This window comes from Bos javanicus, chromosome 26 (genome assembly GCF_032452875.1).
Source record: "Bos javanicus breed banteng chromosome 26, ARS-OSU_banteng_1.0, whole genome shotgun sequence".
NCBI lineage: Eukaryota > Metazoa > Chordata > Mammalia > Artiodactyla > Bovidae > Bos > Bos javanicus.
The window spans coordinates 9,202,258-9,219,956 of NC_083893.1; the positions used below are offsets into that span (position 1 = coordinate 9,202,258).

The 17,699-nt window shown below is 39.1% G+C and overlaps 1 protein-coding gene across 5 annotated transcripts in view; it reads left to right on the top strand.

The window, feature by feature from the left end:
• Positions 1–555: 555 nt before the first annotated feature.
• MINPP1 (multiple inositol-polyphosphate phosphatase 1) overlaps positions 556–17,699 on the top strand; it is a 72,621-nt gene continuing 55,477 nt past the window's right edge. The window contains exons 1-4 of one of the 5 annotated variants that reach the window (XM_061402704.1): positions 565–2,323; positions 5,252–5,449; positions 9,102–9,199; positions 17,051–17,184. In XM_061402704.1, the coding sequence (XP_061258688.1) occupies positions 1,687–2,323; positions 5,252–5,449; positions 9,102–9,199; positions 17,051–17,184 (1,067 nt within the window). In that variant the 5' untranslated portion in view covers positions 565–1,686. Of the gene's footprint in view, positions 2,324–5,251; positions 5,450–9,101; positions 9,200–17,050; positions 17,185–17,699 lie in introns of all 5 variants that reach the window. The other 4 variants (XM_061402706.1, XR_009733727.1, XM_061402703.1 and 1 more) reach the window with 4 other exon arrangements.

The following is a 17,699-nucleotide window of genomic DNA, read 5'->3' on the forward strand; positions in this document are numbered from 1 at the left end:
TGTCATGGTTCTTAAAATTTTGAAGAATTCAAGTTGGAATCTATTCTTGACTTTACACCATTTTCCTTACTGCTTAACATTTACAGGTACTTGTTTCTGGACCAGAGGGGCACTTTTATGGATAAAAAGAATAAAGCTAGAGATGGACTTACCATGAGCAATTACCAAAAGACACTTACCAAAAGTGTCTTTGAAGGAAAAGCTACACTTAGAAAAACATAACCCAAACTTCCTCCTATTTGGATCATTCTATGACTTCTTTGGGCTTCCCTGGTGGCTCGGTCAGTAAAGAATCCGCCTGCAATGCCGAAGACACGGGTTCAATCCCAGGGTCAGGAAGACACCCTGGAGCAGCACATGGCAACTCACTCCAGTATTCTTGCCTAGAGAATCCCATTGACTGAGGAACCTGGCAGGCTGCAGTCCACAGAGGTGCCAACAGTCAGACACGACTGAAGCAACTGAGCATACATAATTTCTTTAATACTCTTTCCTAGCTGGCATATAAACTAGGATTCAAGTGGAAAAGGACAGGGTCTGGTGGCTCAGATGGTAAAGAATCTGCCTGCAATGCAAGTGACCCGGGTTTGATCCCTGCGAAGATTCTCTGGAGAAGGAAATGGCAACCCACTCCAATATTCTTGCCTGGAGAATTCCATGAACAGAGGAGCCTGGCAGGCTACAGACCATGGGATTGCAGAGTCAGACACGACTGAGAGACTAACAAGTGGGGAAACCAAGGTACTGTTCAGATTTATAACTTCTGGAGTGAGATTCTGAGCAATAACCTACAAAAATGTAATTATGTGGGAGGAAGAGTCTGGACTCAAAGTGGTGGTAAATACAGACCTCGTTTGCTTCACAAAGATTAGCTCATACTTAATAATGGAGTAAATCTATTGGACCATGACTCAACGCTCCCGAGTTGTTAGGATTGCTGTCTCTACTTGCTAAACCTTCGGTATCAAGCCAGTACTTCTGGGATGCTGTTTCGTTGATGTCAGCTTTGCCGCTCCATGTCAATACCAAAGTTCAGGAATTACATTTCCTGGAGAACTGAGCCTCTTTCCAGGTTCTTCTCTGCCTGCTGTAAAAGGGCAACGCAAACGTAGGAAAACCTTGGGCTTAGGAGGTATTTGGGGGCAGGAACCACGAATCTACATTTTCATCAAAGGCTTCAGGCAGATTTGATGCAGCGGTTCAAACTACATTTTGAAAAACAGAGTACAATGTTAAGAATGATGACACAAGAGTCAGCTGTTAAAACGTGTCCTGTTTTGGCAGCTTTGGAGACTAAGCCTGAATCCGGGTTCATTCACAACCAAGACAATGAAAACAGTGGGGGAGTCTTTGAGTCAGTCCCTGAGGCGCCAGCTATGAGGAAATTCGCCCACGTTCCAGGGCCAGGAGATGCAGGCTCCACCTTAGCCACAGATCTCCAAAAGTCCTAGGAGATTTCTGCCGGCTTCACCTGAGCCACGAGTCCACTGGGCTCCTTCTAGCATCCCGCCTGTCCTCTCGGTGCTCTGCCAGCCACGGTTACCGCTTCAGAGCCGGAGTGCTGAGATCTCTCTGAGAATCCCGGGGGCACCGGCCGGAAGCGCCCTTCAGACCCGCCCCCTGCCCACCGGAGCCGGAAGTCGGCGACCCAGCCGGTACGTCACCCTCCGCGGGTCGCAGCGCACCATGCCCCGCGGCCCGTGCAGCCTCGTCAGGGTCTCCGCAACGCCCGTCGCGGTCCTGGCTGTGGCGCTGGTCTCGTCGCTCTCTCGCTGCTCCCTCCTGGAGCCGGAGAACAGTGTGGTTTCCGCGCTCAGCCCCTACTTTGGCACCAAGACTCGCTACGAGGATGCCAACCCCGGGCTGCTGCCGGACCCCGAAGTGCCGCGGCGGGACCCGGAGTTGTTAGAGGAGACCTGCACCCCGGTGCAACTGGTCGCCCTCATCCGCCATGGCACCCGCTACCCGACGACCAAACAGATCCGCAAGCTGCGGCAGCTGCACGGGCTGCTGCAGGCCCGCGGGGCCGAGGATGGCCGGACTCGCGCTGCCGGCCGCGGCGACCTGGGCGCCGCGCTGGCCGACTGGCCGCTGTGGTACGCTGACTGGATGGACGGGCAGCTGGTGGAGAAGGGGCGGCAGGACATGCGACAGCTGGCCCTGCGCCTGGCCTCCCTTTTCCCTGCCCTCTTCAGCCGAGAGAACTACGGCCGCCTGCAGCTAGTCACCAGCTCCAAGCACCGCTGCGTGGACAGCGGCGCCGCCTTCCTGCAAGGGCTCTGGCAGCACTACCACCCGGGGTTACCGCCACCCGACATCGCAGGTGACCACCCTGGGTCGCCCCCAGATCCTGGACTTCCCCGACTCCAGCCTCTCCTCACTTCCCTCTGACCCCAGCCTCCCCGTCCTTCTCCGCCCACCCCGCGCCCATCCTTTGGGCTGTTCAGCTCTTGACTTCTCATACATACATCCATGATGTTCATTTATTCTTTTATCAGGGATGAATTTGGTTACCTTCTACGTACAGGAAGCTGTAGTAGACGTTGGGGGATCCAGTAGTAAAAGAGACAGGCCAGGGCAGTTTTTGATCATCCATTCCCAAAATGAATTTCTCTCTCTGAGCACCAACCCTTGTCCCTTTCCTCTCTCTGACAGCGAGTTCCACAGTTGGGCGCACCTTTTTTTTTTTTTTTTTTAATTTAATACAGTCTATGAGTTTTTTTCCTCAGGCTTTACCTCTGATACTATTTGGATGTTGTTTTATTTTTTTCATTAACAACTTTTTCAGATACCAGTTCTAGACCTACAACCTATTTTAGGAAGCTGCCCTCGGATTTTCTTTACTGCTCTGCGTTTTTCTCTTTTGTTCTTGCATGTACTGTAGAGTTCCTCTCTTTGTAGCTGCGGTCCATGGTCATGGCGCAGTACTTTACTAATTTATTCCATTACTTATGCTTTTGCAAAGTTTGGGAGATCATCCAGCATTGTTCTTATTTCACAGGTCATGATGCTGAGCCCAAGAATATCCCTTGCTGATTGTCCTTCCTTAGTTTAAGGATTAAGAGTCAGGCCCGGAATCCAGGCCTTCTGTTTTCTCCGGAATGATGCTTTTTTCCTTAGAAAGTGTTTTAATAATCATAGACAACAACAATAATAATAGCAAACACTTAATGCTTGCTGTGTGCCAGGCATGCCTCACACTTATTTCACATAATCTTTACAACAGCTCTCTGAAGTTGATGGCATTTTCGCCCATCTTAACAGGTGAGGAGGTTGAGACATAGAAGCAATTATTTGCCTAATTTCAGATGACTGGGTATGGACCCAGGGAAAATGATTTAGAACTTGATCTCTTAACCGTTGCACTATATGTACAACTTCTATTTGTCCTATAACTTAAGGATAAGAATGAAAACATGACGTTTTTGTGCCAGAGAGATAAGTAAGTGTTAATACTTCTTGATCAGCTTTAAGGTCAAAGTTGAGGTGAGGCATCGTTTAGCTTTAAAAAGCCCAAGTGAAAAATAAATTAGAAGTAGACTGGTTTGTCATTTCTCAAATAGCATCCTCTCTTCAGCTGTTCAGCCATCTCCGAGGGGTCTTCCATTGACACTGTCATGTTACTGCTCTGTGGGTAACTTATTTTGCTGACTTGTGTTTAGTCACTTGTTGAATTGTGCTTTTTAATTAAATAGCTAGACTTTTTTCCATTAGTATGAGTGAAAATTTCCCACAGTTTTTTAAAGTTAGCTGAATGTTGGTATACACTAGTGTATACCAGAAAGGAACTACTGGACCTTCTGAGAGGGATGAATGAGTTTTTGCCCTTAAATGGCATTGTGAGAATTAGCTTTTGCTAGCCCTGGGTCAAAATAGTTCAGGATAAGCTGCCCCTCACCATTTTCAGTCTCAGAGATTAAACCTTTTGCTTAGCTGCATTATTATTATCTACAGACAATTGTTTTGCCTGTTTTGTACATCTGGGGTTTGGAGGGAAGCCACTGAATTGGATTTTGTATTCTTACAGAAACAGAACAATGCCTTTGTTTCTGTTTAAAGAACAGCAGTAATTAGATAATAGCAGGGGTGAATTATCCAGATCTACTTAGGAAATTTTGAGGCCACAGAAAAAGATGATAAAGATGACTTATTTTCTCAGTCAAGATGTTTCTTAAGAACTGTAATCCAGTTGCCAATTCAGTGGGCTTAATTATTCATTTCAGGATTTGAAATGAATAAATACACATACATAGATTTTCACAGACACATCCAAAACAAAACGGTATAACAAGACATAGTTTTCTCATTTTAATTACAGAAACAATATTATGTACTATTAGTACTCAGTGTTCTTGTCATAGTAAATTTTGGGGGAAATGATGACTGAAAATCTGTGTATTTTAAATACGACTGAGAAAAATTAAAAGGCATCCCAGTAGTTTGAGCATGATTATGAATGCTTTTCTAGTATGCATTTGTTCCTTAATTGGGGAAATAATGTAACATATAAAATTTTTAATGGAAAGTTATGTAGGAGCTCCAATTAGAAAATAAACCAAATCAGAAACGTCTAGCACAATGAAATACATAATATCTGAAACTTTAATATATCTTGTGTTGTTGTCAATAGTTTTTGTCCAAATTAGTCTTTTTGTAAAGTAACATAGATTTGAGAAAGTTAGTTGATAAAATAAAATACTCTTTATTTAGACTTTGGATTAAAGTAGTAAAACAGAGTCTATCTTGAATTCTCTCTCACCTTGTTATTAGAATCTTTGCTAAGTTTTAGTTTGATTTCTCAAATTTTCTATGCCTGATAGAAACAGTACCTATGTAATACATTTTTGTACTTCTTATGACATTCATGTCAAATCATTTTTTATTTTCTTTAAGAAAACATTCATTTCAGTTTATTTCATAGTGTAGTATTGCCTTAACATTTTATTTTACCTTTGATGTTCTCTGTTTCTTTAGTCTTTTTTAGCGTCTATTTTTCAGCCTCTCGTGAACTATCTTTACAAGTGGGAGATAGTTGTGCCCCATGTCTTTCATAAGCAGTGTGTTTACTTATTTCAGATATGTTGAGGTGTGAATAGGTTTTTAGTGTTCCTCTTTATACTTGAAACAAAATTTTCAATAATTTCAAATTATCATTCCTATCAATGGATGTATATGTACATATATATATGTATATATGTGTATATATATACACACACATATGTATACACACAGTATTTTTTTCTCCTTTCAGATATGGAGTGTGGACCTCCAAGAATTAATGATAAATTAATGAGGTTCTTTGATCATTGTGAGAAGTTTTTAACTCAAGTGGAAAGGAATGCTACTGCTCTTTATCACGTAGAAGCCTTCAAAACTGGACCAGAAATGCAGAACATATTAAAAAAAGTTGCAGATATTTTGCAAGTGCCAGTCAACAACTTAAATGCAGGTAATGTGCCTGTTATGTTGCATTTGAACTCTGAAATAATTTAAGTGATTTTTAAACTGTAAATATGGAATAATACAGAAGCATAAAGTTATTCCTTTTAAAGGACCACAATTGATTTTACATTGAGAAAATAATGTGTTCTAGGTCAAGAAGATTTATATCTCATGCTTACTATTTTGGCGTTCAGATTTTTCTTTGAGTTTTATGTAAGTTAATGCACAAAATTCTTGATATATACTGGATTTTTTTTTTTTTTTTTTTTTGAGGGAAAAGTTATGTGAAGCTTCAACCCCAAGCATTATTTACAAAACAGAAATTATCTTTTCTGAATTATTTCCTCCTAAAGTAATACAAATGGAAAATCATATAAAAATTCTTTAGCTTTTAAAGCAGTTCAGAAGTACATGTTAATGTTTGAAAGGGATAAAGTTCTAGAGAAGAAGTGTAATTTTTTTTTTCCTTTGAGGCTTTTATCCTAGAGATTTTGAGAAAGTGAACCGACATATCTGTCATAAGCTGTTGCAGTGATGGGTTGGCTGCAATTTATTCTGCAACCTGGGTAAAAGGAAACACTATTATTAATTGTGCTGGGAGAGCAGGTGGAAAACCAGGATACATACTCACCTAGCAATGAGAAATTAAGAAAAATAATAAAAAAATGTCCCCTGTTTTCTAAGAATGTGTAATCCATATAGCAGATACTGATCAATCTATATATAGAGTGTAATTTCTTTATAGTGTGAATAAATTTCCAAGGACTAGAAGTAGGAGATGTTGGGAACAAATTAAGTAGGCTAGCATCTGTTGATCTGGTGTCTAAATGCTTTATGTGAGTGCATGCTCAATCATGCCCGACTCTTTGTGACACCATGGACTGTAGCCCGCCAAGCTCCTCTGTCCATGGAATTCTCTGGGCAGGATTACTGGAGTGGGTTGCCATGCCCTCCTCCAGAGGATTTTCCCAACCCAGAAATCAAACCCCAGTTTCCTGCAGTTCGTGCATTGGCAGGCAGATTCTTTACCACTGCACCACCTGGAATGCCGAAGGATCAGAAAAGTGAAGATGCCTAGTAGCATTTAAAATTGAGTTTTTTCTCTTTCTTTAACTGGCTATGCATTGGAGTCATTTGCAGAGCTTTAAAAATTACTTATTTGGGAAATAATTCAAGTACATAGATGATAATAAAGGGTAATATAATGAGTATCTATATACCCACAACTTAGTTTGATCAGATTTTAAAATTATGCTTCAGTTAGTTGCTGTAAATAAATTGAGGGCCCTTAGGCCCTCTCCCGGAGAAGTCAATGGCATCCCCACTCCAGTACTCTTGCCTGGAAAATCCCGTGGACAGAGGAGCCTGGTAGGCTGCAGTCCATGGGGTCTCTAAGAGTCAGACACGACTGAGCGACTTCACTTGCACTTTTCACTTTCATGCATTGGAGAAGGAAATGGCAACCCACTCCAGTGTTCTTGCCTGGAGAATCCCAGGGACGGGGGAGCCTGGTGGGCTACTGTCTATGGGGTCGCACAGAGTCGGACCCGACTGAAGTGACTTAGCAAGCAAGCAAGGCCCTCTCCAGGATCTCATTCCTTTCCTTTTCTCCCCACAGGTAACTGTTGTTATGAATTGAGCATTTAAGTCATCCCATGTCAGTTTTTAATGTTTAAATTTATGTACCTAAATGGGATATAATTTTCAGATTTTTAAACTTCTAGGAATGATGTCAAACTATGATATTAGTCTGAAATTTGATTTTAATTCAACTTTGTATTTTTTTAATTTAATGCATATAATTCTAGTTCTACATTTATACTTATGTATAGAATTACATTATATAACTACCAGTATCTAGCCATTATTCTGTTAGTGGACATTTAAAATTGTTTAAGATTTTTTTTTAAAAAACTGTTTCTAGTCTCTGAATTGACAAGGATTTTTGTGTTTTGGACTTCTCTGGTGAGTCAGTGGTAAAGAATCTGCCTGTCAATGCAGGAAACATGGGTTTGATCCCTGGGTCGGGAAGATCCCCTGGAGAAGGAAATGGAAACCCACTCTAGTGTTCTTGCCTGGGGAATCCCATGGACAGAAGACCCTGGTGGGCTATGGTCTGTGGGGTTGCAGAAGAGTAAGACACGGCTTAGCAACTGAAAACAACAACAAATTTGTATTTTACTGATTGGGTGAGAGCAACTTTTTGGAGGCAATATTAGCATAATGGTTAAAATCATGGGTTCTGGAATTGGACTGTTTGCTTTTGATTCTTGACTTTGTTATACTTTTGAATAACTCTCTGATCTTTATACATCACTAGTTCCTTAATAACTATGTCATGGTTTCTTTCTGTGTAAAACAGAAATAGGAATTGTGCCTGCCTCATAGGATTATTGGAAGGATTGTATTAGATTTATTCATGCAAAGCATTAACACAGTACCTGGCACAGAGAGCTGCTTGAAAATACTTTAGCTATTTAAATACCTTTGTTTTTACATAGAAAGGTGAAGTTGAATGTATTTTTTGTAATTTATTCTTATTTAGAAATGCAGCTGAGTAATTTTTTTAAATTGTGTTATTTCAAATATATATATGATACATTTTTAGGTCAATACTAGTTAAAAATTATTTACCCCATCATTAAGTTTTACTGGTCAGAGAGGCTGAAGCTAATACAGTCCAGATTCTTTGTATAGGAAATTACTTTTCTACTGAAGTGTTTCTTAGTTTTTAACTCTTTCAAATAATGCAACAGTGAACATCCTTATAGTCTGCTTTATGCACTTGAGAGTTTATAAGATAAACAAATATAGGTAGACTTATTGGATTAAGGAGCATGAATATTTGACATCTTGACATATACTACCAAATTGTTCTCTGAAAGTGTAGAAAAACTTATATCAGCAATATATGAGAATGCTCATTTCCCCTAATTCATCCAATAGTGGATATTATTAGTCATTTTGACTTTTACCAATTCGATTAATGAAAAATGATATCTAGCTTTATTTTGTGTTTCTTTGGTTACTTGTAAGGTTGAACATCCTTTCATGTTTATTAGTTATTTCATTCCTACTGTGAATTGCCTCTTTATAAACCATGGCCATGTTCTGTTGTTGGATTATTCTGTTTTTTCTCTTTGAATATAGGTACGCTTTATGTGTTATAGATATATTAATTATATATTCTTTACTATTGCTTAACAAAAGGATAAATGCTTTGCCTATTTTGTGTCAAGATCCAGGGAGCCTAGAATGAGTTACCCAAGATAATTAGTGGCAGAGTCAGGTCTCATAGTATGATTTTTCCCTCTTTCTCTCCTTCTTGACCCTTTGTTTCACCTTCCTCCTGACTCCTCACTTAACTCTGCCCTTTTTCTTCTCTCTTTTTTTATATCCTTCTCTGTACTTTCTTCTTAATAGTTATAAATTGTTGTGTACTTAAAATAACTGTTCAATAAATGTCACTTGTTATTGCTAATTTTCAAGTTGGGGATTAAAACCTTTTATAACTTTATCTCCCCTTTTCCAACCCTCTAAAATTAACAGAATCAAACTATGATTTATGTAGTAAATCCTTGGCATTCTGTAGATATTCAGCCTTTGGAAAACTGCATAAAATAGTAACCCACAAATTTTACTCTTTCTTTTTTCCTCAGATTTAATTCAGGTAGCTTTTTTCACCTGTTCCTTTGACCTGGCAATTAAAGGTGTTAAATCTCCTTGGTGTGATGTTTTTGACATAGATGATGCAAAGGTATGTATTACTTTTGGAGTTTCTTTGCCTTCCTTGTATGGTTTTCATTGTTGTTATTTGAAGCAGCTTTTCAAAAAAGAGTAGGGAACATTAAGTGTCTTGGACTATCTCATAATGTTCTTAACAAAGATTAATTGTTCAGATAGGACCTATCTGTTTGTAAATAGGTTGTGTTCATAAAACCTCTGGGAAACATTCTTCATTGTGATTTGATTTCTAGATCCACCTGTTTAAAAACCTATTTAACCATTATCAAATTTTACTGCTGAAAAGGATTGTAGAGCCCAGTTCAGTTCAGTCACTCAGTCGTGTCCCACTCTTTGCAACGCCATGAATCACAGCACGCCAGGCCTCCCTGGCCATCACCAACTCCCGGAGTTCACTGAGACTCACATCCATAGAGTCAGTGATGCCATCCAGCCATCTCATCCTCTGTCGTCCCCTTCTCCTCCTGCCCCCAATCCCACCCAGCATCAGAGTCTTTTCCAATGAGTCAACTCTTCGCATGAGGTGGCCAAAGTACTGGAGTTTCAGCTTTAGCATCATCCCTTCCAAAGAAATCCCAGGGCTGATCTCCTTCAGAATGGACTGGTTGGATCTCCTTGCAGTCCAAGGGACTCTCAAGAGTCTTCTCCAATACCACAGTTCAAAAGCATCAATTCTTCAGTGCTCAGCCTTCTTCAGAGTCCAACTCTCACATCCATACATGACCACAGGAAAAACCATAGCCTTGACTAGCCGGACCTTAGTTGGCAAAGTAACGTCTCTGCTTTTGAATATGCTGTCTAGGTTGGTCATAACTTTTCTTCCAAGGAGTAAGCGTCTTTTAATTTCATGGCTGCAGTCACCATCTGCAGTGATTTTGGAGCCCCCCAAAATAAAGTCTGATACTGTTTCCACTGTTTCCCCATCTATTTCCCATGAAGTGATGGGACCAGATGCCATGATCTTCATTTTCTGAATGTTGAGCATTAAGCCAGCTTTTTCACTCTCCACTTTCACTTTCATCAAGAGGCTTTTTCCTCTTCACTTTCTGCTATAAGGGTGGTGTTATCTGCATATCTGAGGTTATTGATATTTCTGCCGGCAATCTTGATTCCAGCTTGTGCTTCTTCCAGCCCGGCGTTTCTCATGATGTACTCTGCGTATAAGTTAAATAAGCAGGGTGACAATATACAGCCTTGACATACTCCTTTTCCTATTTGGAACCAGTCTGTTGGTCCATGGCCAGTTCTAACTGTTGCTTCTAACTTTTTCAAGAGGCAGGTCAGTGGTCTGGTATTCCTATCTCTTGAAGAATTTTCCACAGTTTATTGTGATCCACACAGTCAAAGGCTTTGGCATAGTCAATAAAGCATAAATAGATGTTTTTTCTGGAACTCTCTTGCTTTTTCGATGATCCAGTGGATGTTTGCAATTTGATCTCTAGTTCCTCTGCCTTTTCTAAATCCAGCTTGAACATCTGGAAGTTCGTGGTTCACGTATTGCTGAAGCCTGGCTTGGAAAATTTTGAGCATTACTTTACTAGCATGTGAAATGAGTGCAATTGTGTGGTAGTTTGAGCATTCTTTGGCATTGCCTTTCTTTGGGATTGGAATGAAAACTGACCTTTTCCAGTCCTATGGCCACTGCTGAGTTTTCCAAATTAGCTGGCATATTGAGTGCAGCACTTTCACAGCGTCATCTTTGAGGATTTGAAATAGCTCAATTGGAATTCCATCACCTCCACTAGCTTTGTTCATAGTGATGCTTTCTAAGGCCCACTTGACTTCACATTCTAGGATGTCTGGCTCTAGGTGAGTGATCACACCATCATGATTATCTGGGTCGTGAAGCTCTTTTTTGTACAGTTGTTCTATGTATTCTTGCCACTTCTTCTTAATATCTTCTGCTTCTGTTAGGTCCATACCATTTCTGTCCTTTATCGAGCCCATCTTTGCATGAAATGTTCCCTTGGTATCTCTAGTTTTCTTGAAGAGATCTCTAGTCTTTCCCATTCTGTTGTTTTCCTCTATTTCTTTGCATTGATGGCTGAGGAAGACTTTCTTATCTCTTGTTGCTATTCTTTGGAACTCTGCATTCAGATGCTTATATCTTTCCTTTTCTCCTTTGCTTTTCACTTCTCTTCTTTTCACAGCTATTTGTAAGGCCTCCCCAGACAGCCATTTTGGTTTTTTGTATTTCTTTTCCATGGGGATGGTCTTGATCCCTGTCTCCTGTACAGTGTCACAAACCTCATTCCATAGTTCATCAGGCACTCTATCTATCAGATCTAGGCCCTTAAATCTATTTCTCACTTCCACTGTATAATCATAAGGGATTTGATTTAGGTCATACCTGAATGGTCTAGTGGTTTTCCCTACTTTCTTCAATTTAAGTCTGAATTTGGCAATAAGGAGTTCATGGTCTGAGCCACAGTCAGCTCCCCGTCTTGTTTTTGCTGACTGTGTAGAGCTTCTCCATCTTTCGCTGCAAAGAATATAATCAATCTGATTTCGGTGTTGACCATCTGGTGATGTCCATTTGTAGAGTCTTCTCTTGTGTTGTTGGAAGAGGGTGTTTGCTATGACCAGTGCATTTTCTTGGCAAAACTCTATTAGTCTTTGCCCTTCTTCATTTCGTACTCCAAGGCCAAATTTGCCTGTTACTCCAGGTGTTTCTTGACTTCCTACTTTTGCATTCCAGTCCCCTATAATGAAAAGGACATCTTTTTTGGGTGTTAGTTCTAAAAGGTCTTGTAGGTCTTCATAGAACTGTTCAACTTCAGCTTCTTCAGCGTTACTGGTTGGGGCATAGACTTGGATTACTGTGATATTGAATGGTTTGCCTTGGAAACAAACAGAGATCATTCTGTCATTTTTGAGATTGCATCCAAGTACTGCATTTCAGACTCTTTTGTTGACCATGATGGCCACTCCATTTCTTCTGAGGGATTCCTGCCCGCAGTAGTAGATATAATGGTCATCTGAGTTAAATTCACCCATTCCAGTCCATTTTAGTTCGCTGATTCCTAGAATGTCGACATTCACTCTTGCCATCTCTTTTTTGACCACTTCCAATTTGCCTTGATTCATGGACCTGACATTCCAGGTTCCTATGCAATATTGCTCTTTACAGCATCGGACCTTGCTTCTATCACCAGTCACATCCACAGCTGGGTATTGTTTTTGCTTTGGCTCCATCCCTTCATTCTTTCTGAAGTTATTTCTCCACTGATCTCTAGTAGCATATTGGGCACCTACTGACCTGGGGATTTCCTTTTCAGTATCCTATCATTTTGCCTTTTCATACTGTTCATGGGGTTCTCAAGGCAAGAATACTGAAGTGGTTTGCCGTTCCCTTCTCCAGTGGACCACATTCTGTCAGACCTCTCCACCATGACCCGCCTGTCTTGGGTGGCCCCACAGGGCATGGCTTAGTTTCATTGAGTTAAACAAGGCTGTGGTCCTAGTGTGATTAGATTGACTTGTTTTCTGTGAGTATGGTTTTAGTGTGTCTGCCCTCTGATGCCCTCTTGCAACACCTCCCGTCTTACTTGGATTTCTCTTACCTTGCACGTGGGGTATCTCTTCACAGCTGCTCCAGCAAGGCGCAGCTGCTGCTCCTTACCTTGGACGAGGGGTATCTCCTCAGCACCAGCCCTCCTGACCTTGAACGTGGAATAGCTCTTCTAGGCCCTCCTGCGCCCGCTAATATAATCCAAATTCTTCTTTTTATAGGGTGAATGTATTTCCAGAGTTCAGAGAGGATGAATGGATTTCCAATACCTATTCTTTTATAAAATTTTCATAATATATTAAGTTCTGTGCTCTACCTGGTGATGGCAGTAATTCATCTACAGTTTCTGCCCACGTAATTGGTATTCCCTTTCTTTCCTCTTCATTCATATGGGTTCTTTGTAGAAGCCAAACTATTTTTGGAGCTGTTCCAGTGTATATTTCTATCTTTAGGCTTCTTCACATATCTTTTTTTTTCTCATTTTGTACTTTCTTTTTTTAAATGATTATTTTATTTTCTTAAGTCTTTAGAATTCATGATACTATATTTAATTATAGTTTTCATTTGCTCTGTAGAATTTCTAGGGTGAGTGGGCTTTTTTCCTGGCTGTTTTATCTGTGTAGCTGTCTTGTTTTTAATTTGTATGTTTGTGTAGACACTAGCACCTTTTTAATTACTCATCTTTGCAATGAGTTCAGCTTTTACTTCTCAAGTGGCCAATAGGGATGAGCCTATTGGTTCAGACATAAATAGTGTTCCTTACAATTTAGAGTTTTTCTCTGAGATTCTTTGCAGTGCACTTCATGTAGAGATGGATGGTCAATATGTTTCCTGTAATGGTGTTACACTCTGTCCAGGGAGGCTCCTGTTAGACTTCATTGTTTTGAGCAAGGATTGCTGGATTTACTTCCACAAGTGTACCGTGTGCTTTGAGGATCTGTCTTCTGCTGGTTTTATCTGAGATGTTGTGTTTGATTTTTATTGCATTTGGCAGTCCGTCCTCATTTATGGTGGTGGCTCAGGATTTCTAATTTCTTTGAAAGGAACATTTGCCTTTCGTTTTCTGATTCTTGTTTTTTAGAGTGATTTCTGAGAGAAGAGAGCAGATATATCTGTATATTTTCTAGTTAAGAGCACGTTCAGTTTTTCATTATAAAATATGTTTGGCATAGTCACCAGTAGTTATCCTTACCAAGTTAAGAAAATTTCTGTTTCTTGTCTACTAAAACTTTCTATTTGTTTATTGTTTTTAAAATTAAGAATGTGCTGGATTTCTGACATCTAGGAAGATGATTATTTTTTCTTCTTTAATCTTCTAGCATAGTTAATTACATTAGTACATTTTCTAGTATTGAATTGTGATTTTTTTCTTAAGATAGATTCTTTTATTGACTGATTTTTCTCCTAGTTAATATTATGTTTCTTGTTTCTTCATGTATTTCTAGTAATTATTTATTAGATAATGGACACTGTGAACGTTACGGTGTTGAATACCTGGATTTTGTCTTTTAAGTGTTGAATTTTGTTTTATTCTGCAGTTAAGTTACTTGTGGATCAGTTTGATCCTTTTGAAGCTTTATTCTTCCTGAGTTTCAAGTTCTAGACCTGACCTTACAAAACTCAGACACAAGACTTTACTTATACACGTCTTTACTGTTAAAGTATGACCCTTTGGCGTCCAGATTGAAATCCTGGATCTCTTGGTGTCTGTGGAGCTCTCTACTTAAGCTGCTTGGAACGTGAATATCTCCTAGCCTTGTGCTAGCTCTGCAGTTGATCAGCTTACAAATCCCATAACATTCGCAACATAATCAAGGGGATTCCCCCCTGCCACTTCCATGATTTTTGGAGTTCTTTTTCTGTGTAGCTTCTTCCTCTCTTCTCTAACCTTCTAATTCCAGTCACTTCAGACTTACTAAACTCTGAGTACTGACTTCTTGACTCAGCAAGACTGCTGCATTCTGCCTGACATTCTTTTCCCTATGTCAGTTTCAGAGTGCCTCTTCTTTTTCATTTCTGATACTATTTTTGTTTCATTTCTTGAAAAGATTTGGCAAAACTTTGTCTAATTCTTTTTATTTTAATTAAAAAATTTTTTACTTTTTCCTTTTGTTAACTTTTTTATTTAATTACCTCTTTAGCAACCCACTCCAGTATTCTTGCCTGGAGAATCCCATGGACAGAGGAGCTTTGTAGGCTACAGTCCATGGGGTAGTAAAGAGTTGGACACGACTGAGCGACTTCACTTTCACTTTTAGTATTTGTTGAGTTTTGTTTTTAGTACATGGCACTGGCCTGTCCTTGCTCTTGGTTTTAAACTTACAGCTAGCACTTAATTTCTCTAGGGACTTTTCTGGGAAGAATGGCTCGTGTCGGCCACATGGTCTTCTCTTGTACCTCTTTTGGATTGCAACTTTTTATCCTCCACTTTTGGTGTTAGATCAAATGATACATGAATACAAGTTTTAACATTCAGATAAAGGCCACCTTAATCACCAACTCCAAGTTAAGAGGTCTCCACAGAAAATCTATCGTTCTTGTCAGTTTAATGTGTACTTTTCAATCTTTTAATGTGTGTATTTTGGTAGTAAACGGTATTGTACTGTATTTATTCTACTTTTTGTCTTTAACAAATGTCTTTTACAAAAATACAGAAATTCACAAAACAATTGGCATTTATTGAATAGTGTCTGTGTGCTAAGGGCATTTTTGAGGACTTGGCACAATTCTGAGGAGGTGCTGGAACTCTCAGCAGATAATGAAGTAAATCTCAACTAAATTATGGAATGTGTCCAAGATTTCAAAACTCAAAAGAGATCCAGCATTTTTAATAGATCTGTAAAAGGCATAAGGCTCCAAACATTGAAAATAACTGCATAAATTATAGCTTTCAATTACTTCTTAGGAAAATGAAAAAAAAAGATTAATATATTCCACTACTAGTCCACACTTAAGATGTCAGCAGGCCTGGTCTCCTCTGAGAGCTGTAAGAGAAGGATCTGTTCCAGACCTTTTTCACTGGCTCACATATGACCATCTTCTATACATATCTGTGTCCCATCCTTCCCCCCATCTTGCTCTTCTCTCCTTACCAACAATAGTTAAACAACATACACTGGGTTACATAAAAAAAACCCAGTAGAGTAAGAATACTCTGGCCATGACAGGTTCAGAAATGCCTGATATTGCCCCATCACACTAAAATGGGCTTCCCCGGTGGCTCAGGGGTAAAGAATCCACCTGCCAGTGCAGGAGCTACAGGAGACACAGGTTTGATTCCTAGGTCGAAAAGATCCCCTGAAAGACGAAATGGCATCTCCAGTATTCTTGCGGAGATAATTCCACGGACAGAGGAGCTTGGTGGGCTACAGTCCATAGGGTCACAAAGAGTCGGACATGACTGAGCAACTGAGCATGCTTGCACACTTTAACAGTAGTTGGTGGTCTGATCTATTGCCTGTGGTGAGGCCAACAAGTATTTATTATTCTTAACCAGCTGTTCTCATTCAGCATTATGTCTTGGAGATCTTTCCATATCAGTTCATGTAGATCTATAAATAATCTCATAGTATCCATAGTATGTGTATTTTATAGTTTAATTATCTACCTCTTAATGAAGTTTAGGTATTTCCAGAATTTTTTTTTTTTGGTTCCTATAAGCATTGCTATTCTAAGATATTCTTGTACATTGTCTCTCATGTTCCTCTGTGATTATTATAATAAATGGAATTAATAGGTCTTAGAGATGTGTGTCTTTTGTCAGTTTTTCCTTTAGAATGTTTTAATATATTAATTCATTCCTTCTAGTACCAATTTCCCATAATCTTGGTCTGCTTTTATTGCTGTTCTTATTACTGTCTTTGGTTGCTTGAACCAAAGTAACTCATTTTCTATCTGGTTTCTACCTTCCTAAAATTCTTTAAAATTCCTGACTCACTGTGAGCAACTTTCTGTGCTATAATGAATATTTTTCTATTTATGTTTTCTTTTTTCTGTTTCTATCTTTGCTATGATCTTAATATAATTTTAGAAGAGAAGGGAGGCATGCACCTGTCTTTATCCCACTCTTCTGAACTGTCAAGGATGCTGGGATTGTTGGCTGTGAATACTGCTGACTTGCTCTTTCATGTCAGTCTCTACATTCCCATTCAGGTTTGTGTCTCAGTGTAAATCTCTGGGTCTCACCCTTAAATACTTGAAATGTAAATAAAAACTTTGTAACTGCTAAGATTCTCCTGTACTTTGTGTAGAATAGTGATTAAACAATGTAACCTTTTCTGAGAGATCATTATTAAATCAGAAAATCTGTTATATTAATAAAAATGTAATGATGTTTGAAATTTTTATTTTTAGGTTTTAGAATATTTAAATGATCTGAAACAATATTGGAAAAGAGGATATGGGTATTCTATTAACAGTCGATCCAGCTGCACCCTGTTTCAGGATATCTTCCAGCACTTGGACAAAGCAGTTAAACAGAAACAACGGTAAAAACTTTTAAAAACTTTTTAAAACAGGATTAAAGCCAAATTAAGCTTCTGGAAAATGTTTTATGATGGGTGATTTTTAAAAATAGATTTTGCTTTTATGTTTTTAAAAAATAATTATACTTAACAAAAAATTAGATGACCTATGTAAGTTATAAAGCATGTACACCCTCCATTCAACCCAAGAACTGGAGCATTAGTGATTGCATTTGTCTATTTATGTATTTCTCCATGATTTCATTTTCCACTCTCCCCTGGCCCTGTTTACTTCCTATCCCCTTTGCAGACTATTCCCCATTTGGTTCATATTATTCCTTAGTCTCTGTAAAATTTTTTTTATTATGAATGTATCTGTGCCCAAATGACATGCTTAGTTTTGCTTAGAGACATATGCTTACTGTGTTTTGGGATTGTTTCTTTCCCCCTCCAACATTACATTTATAATATTTATCATGTTGTTACATATACTATAGTTTATTCATTTTTACTAGAGTACAGTATTCAGTGATGTTCAA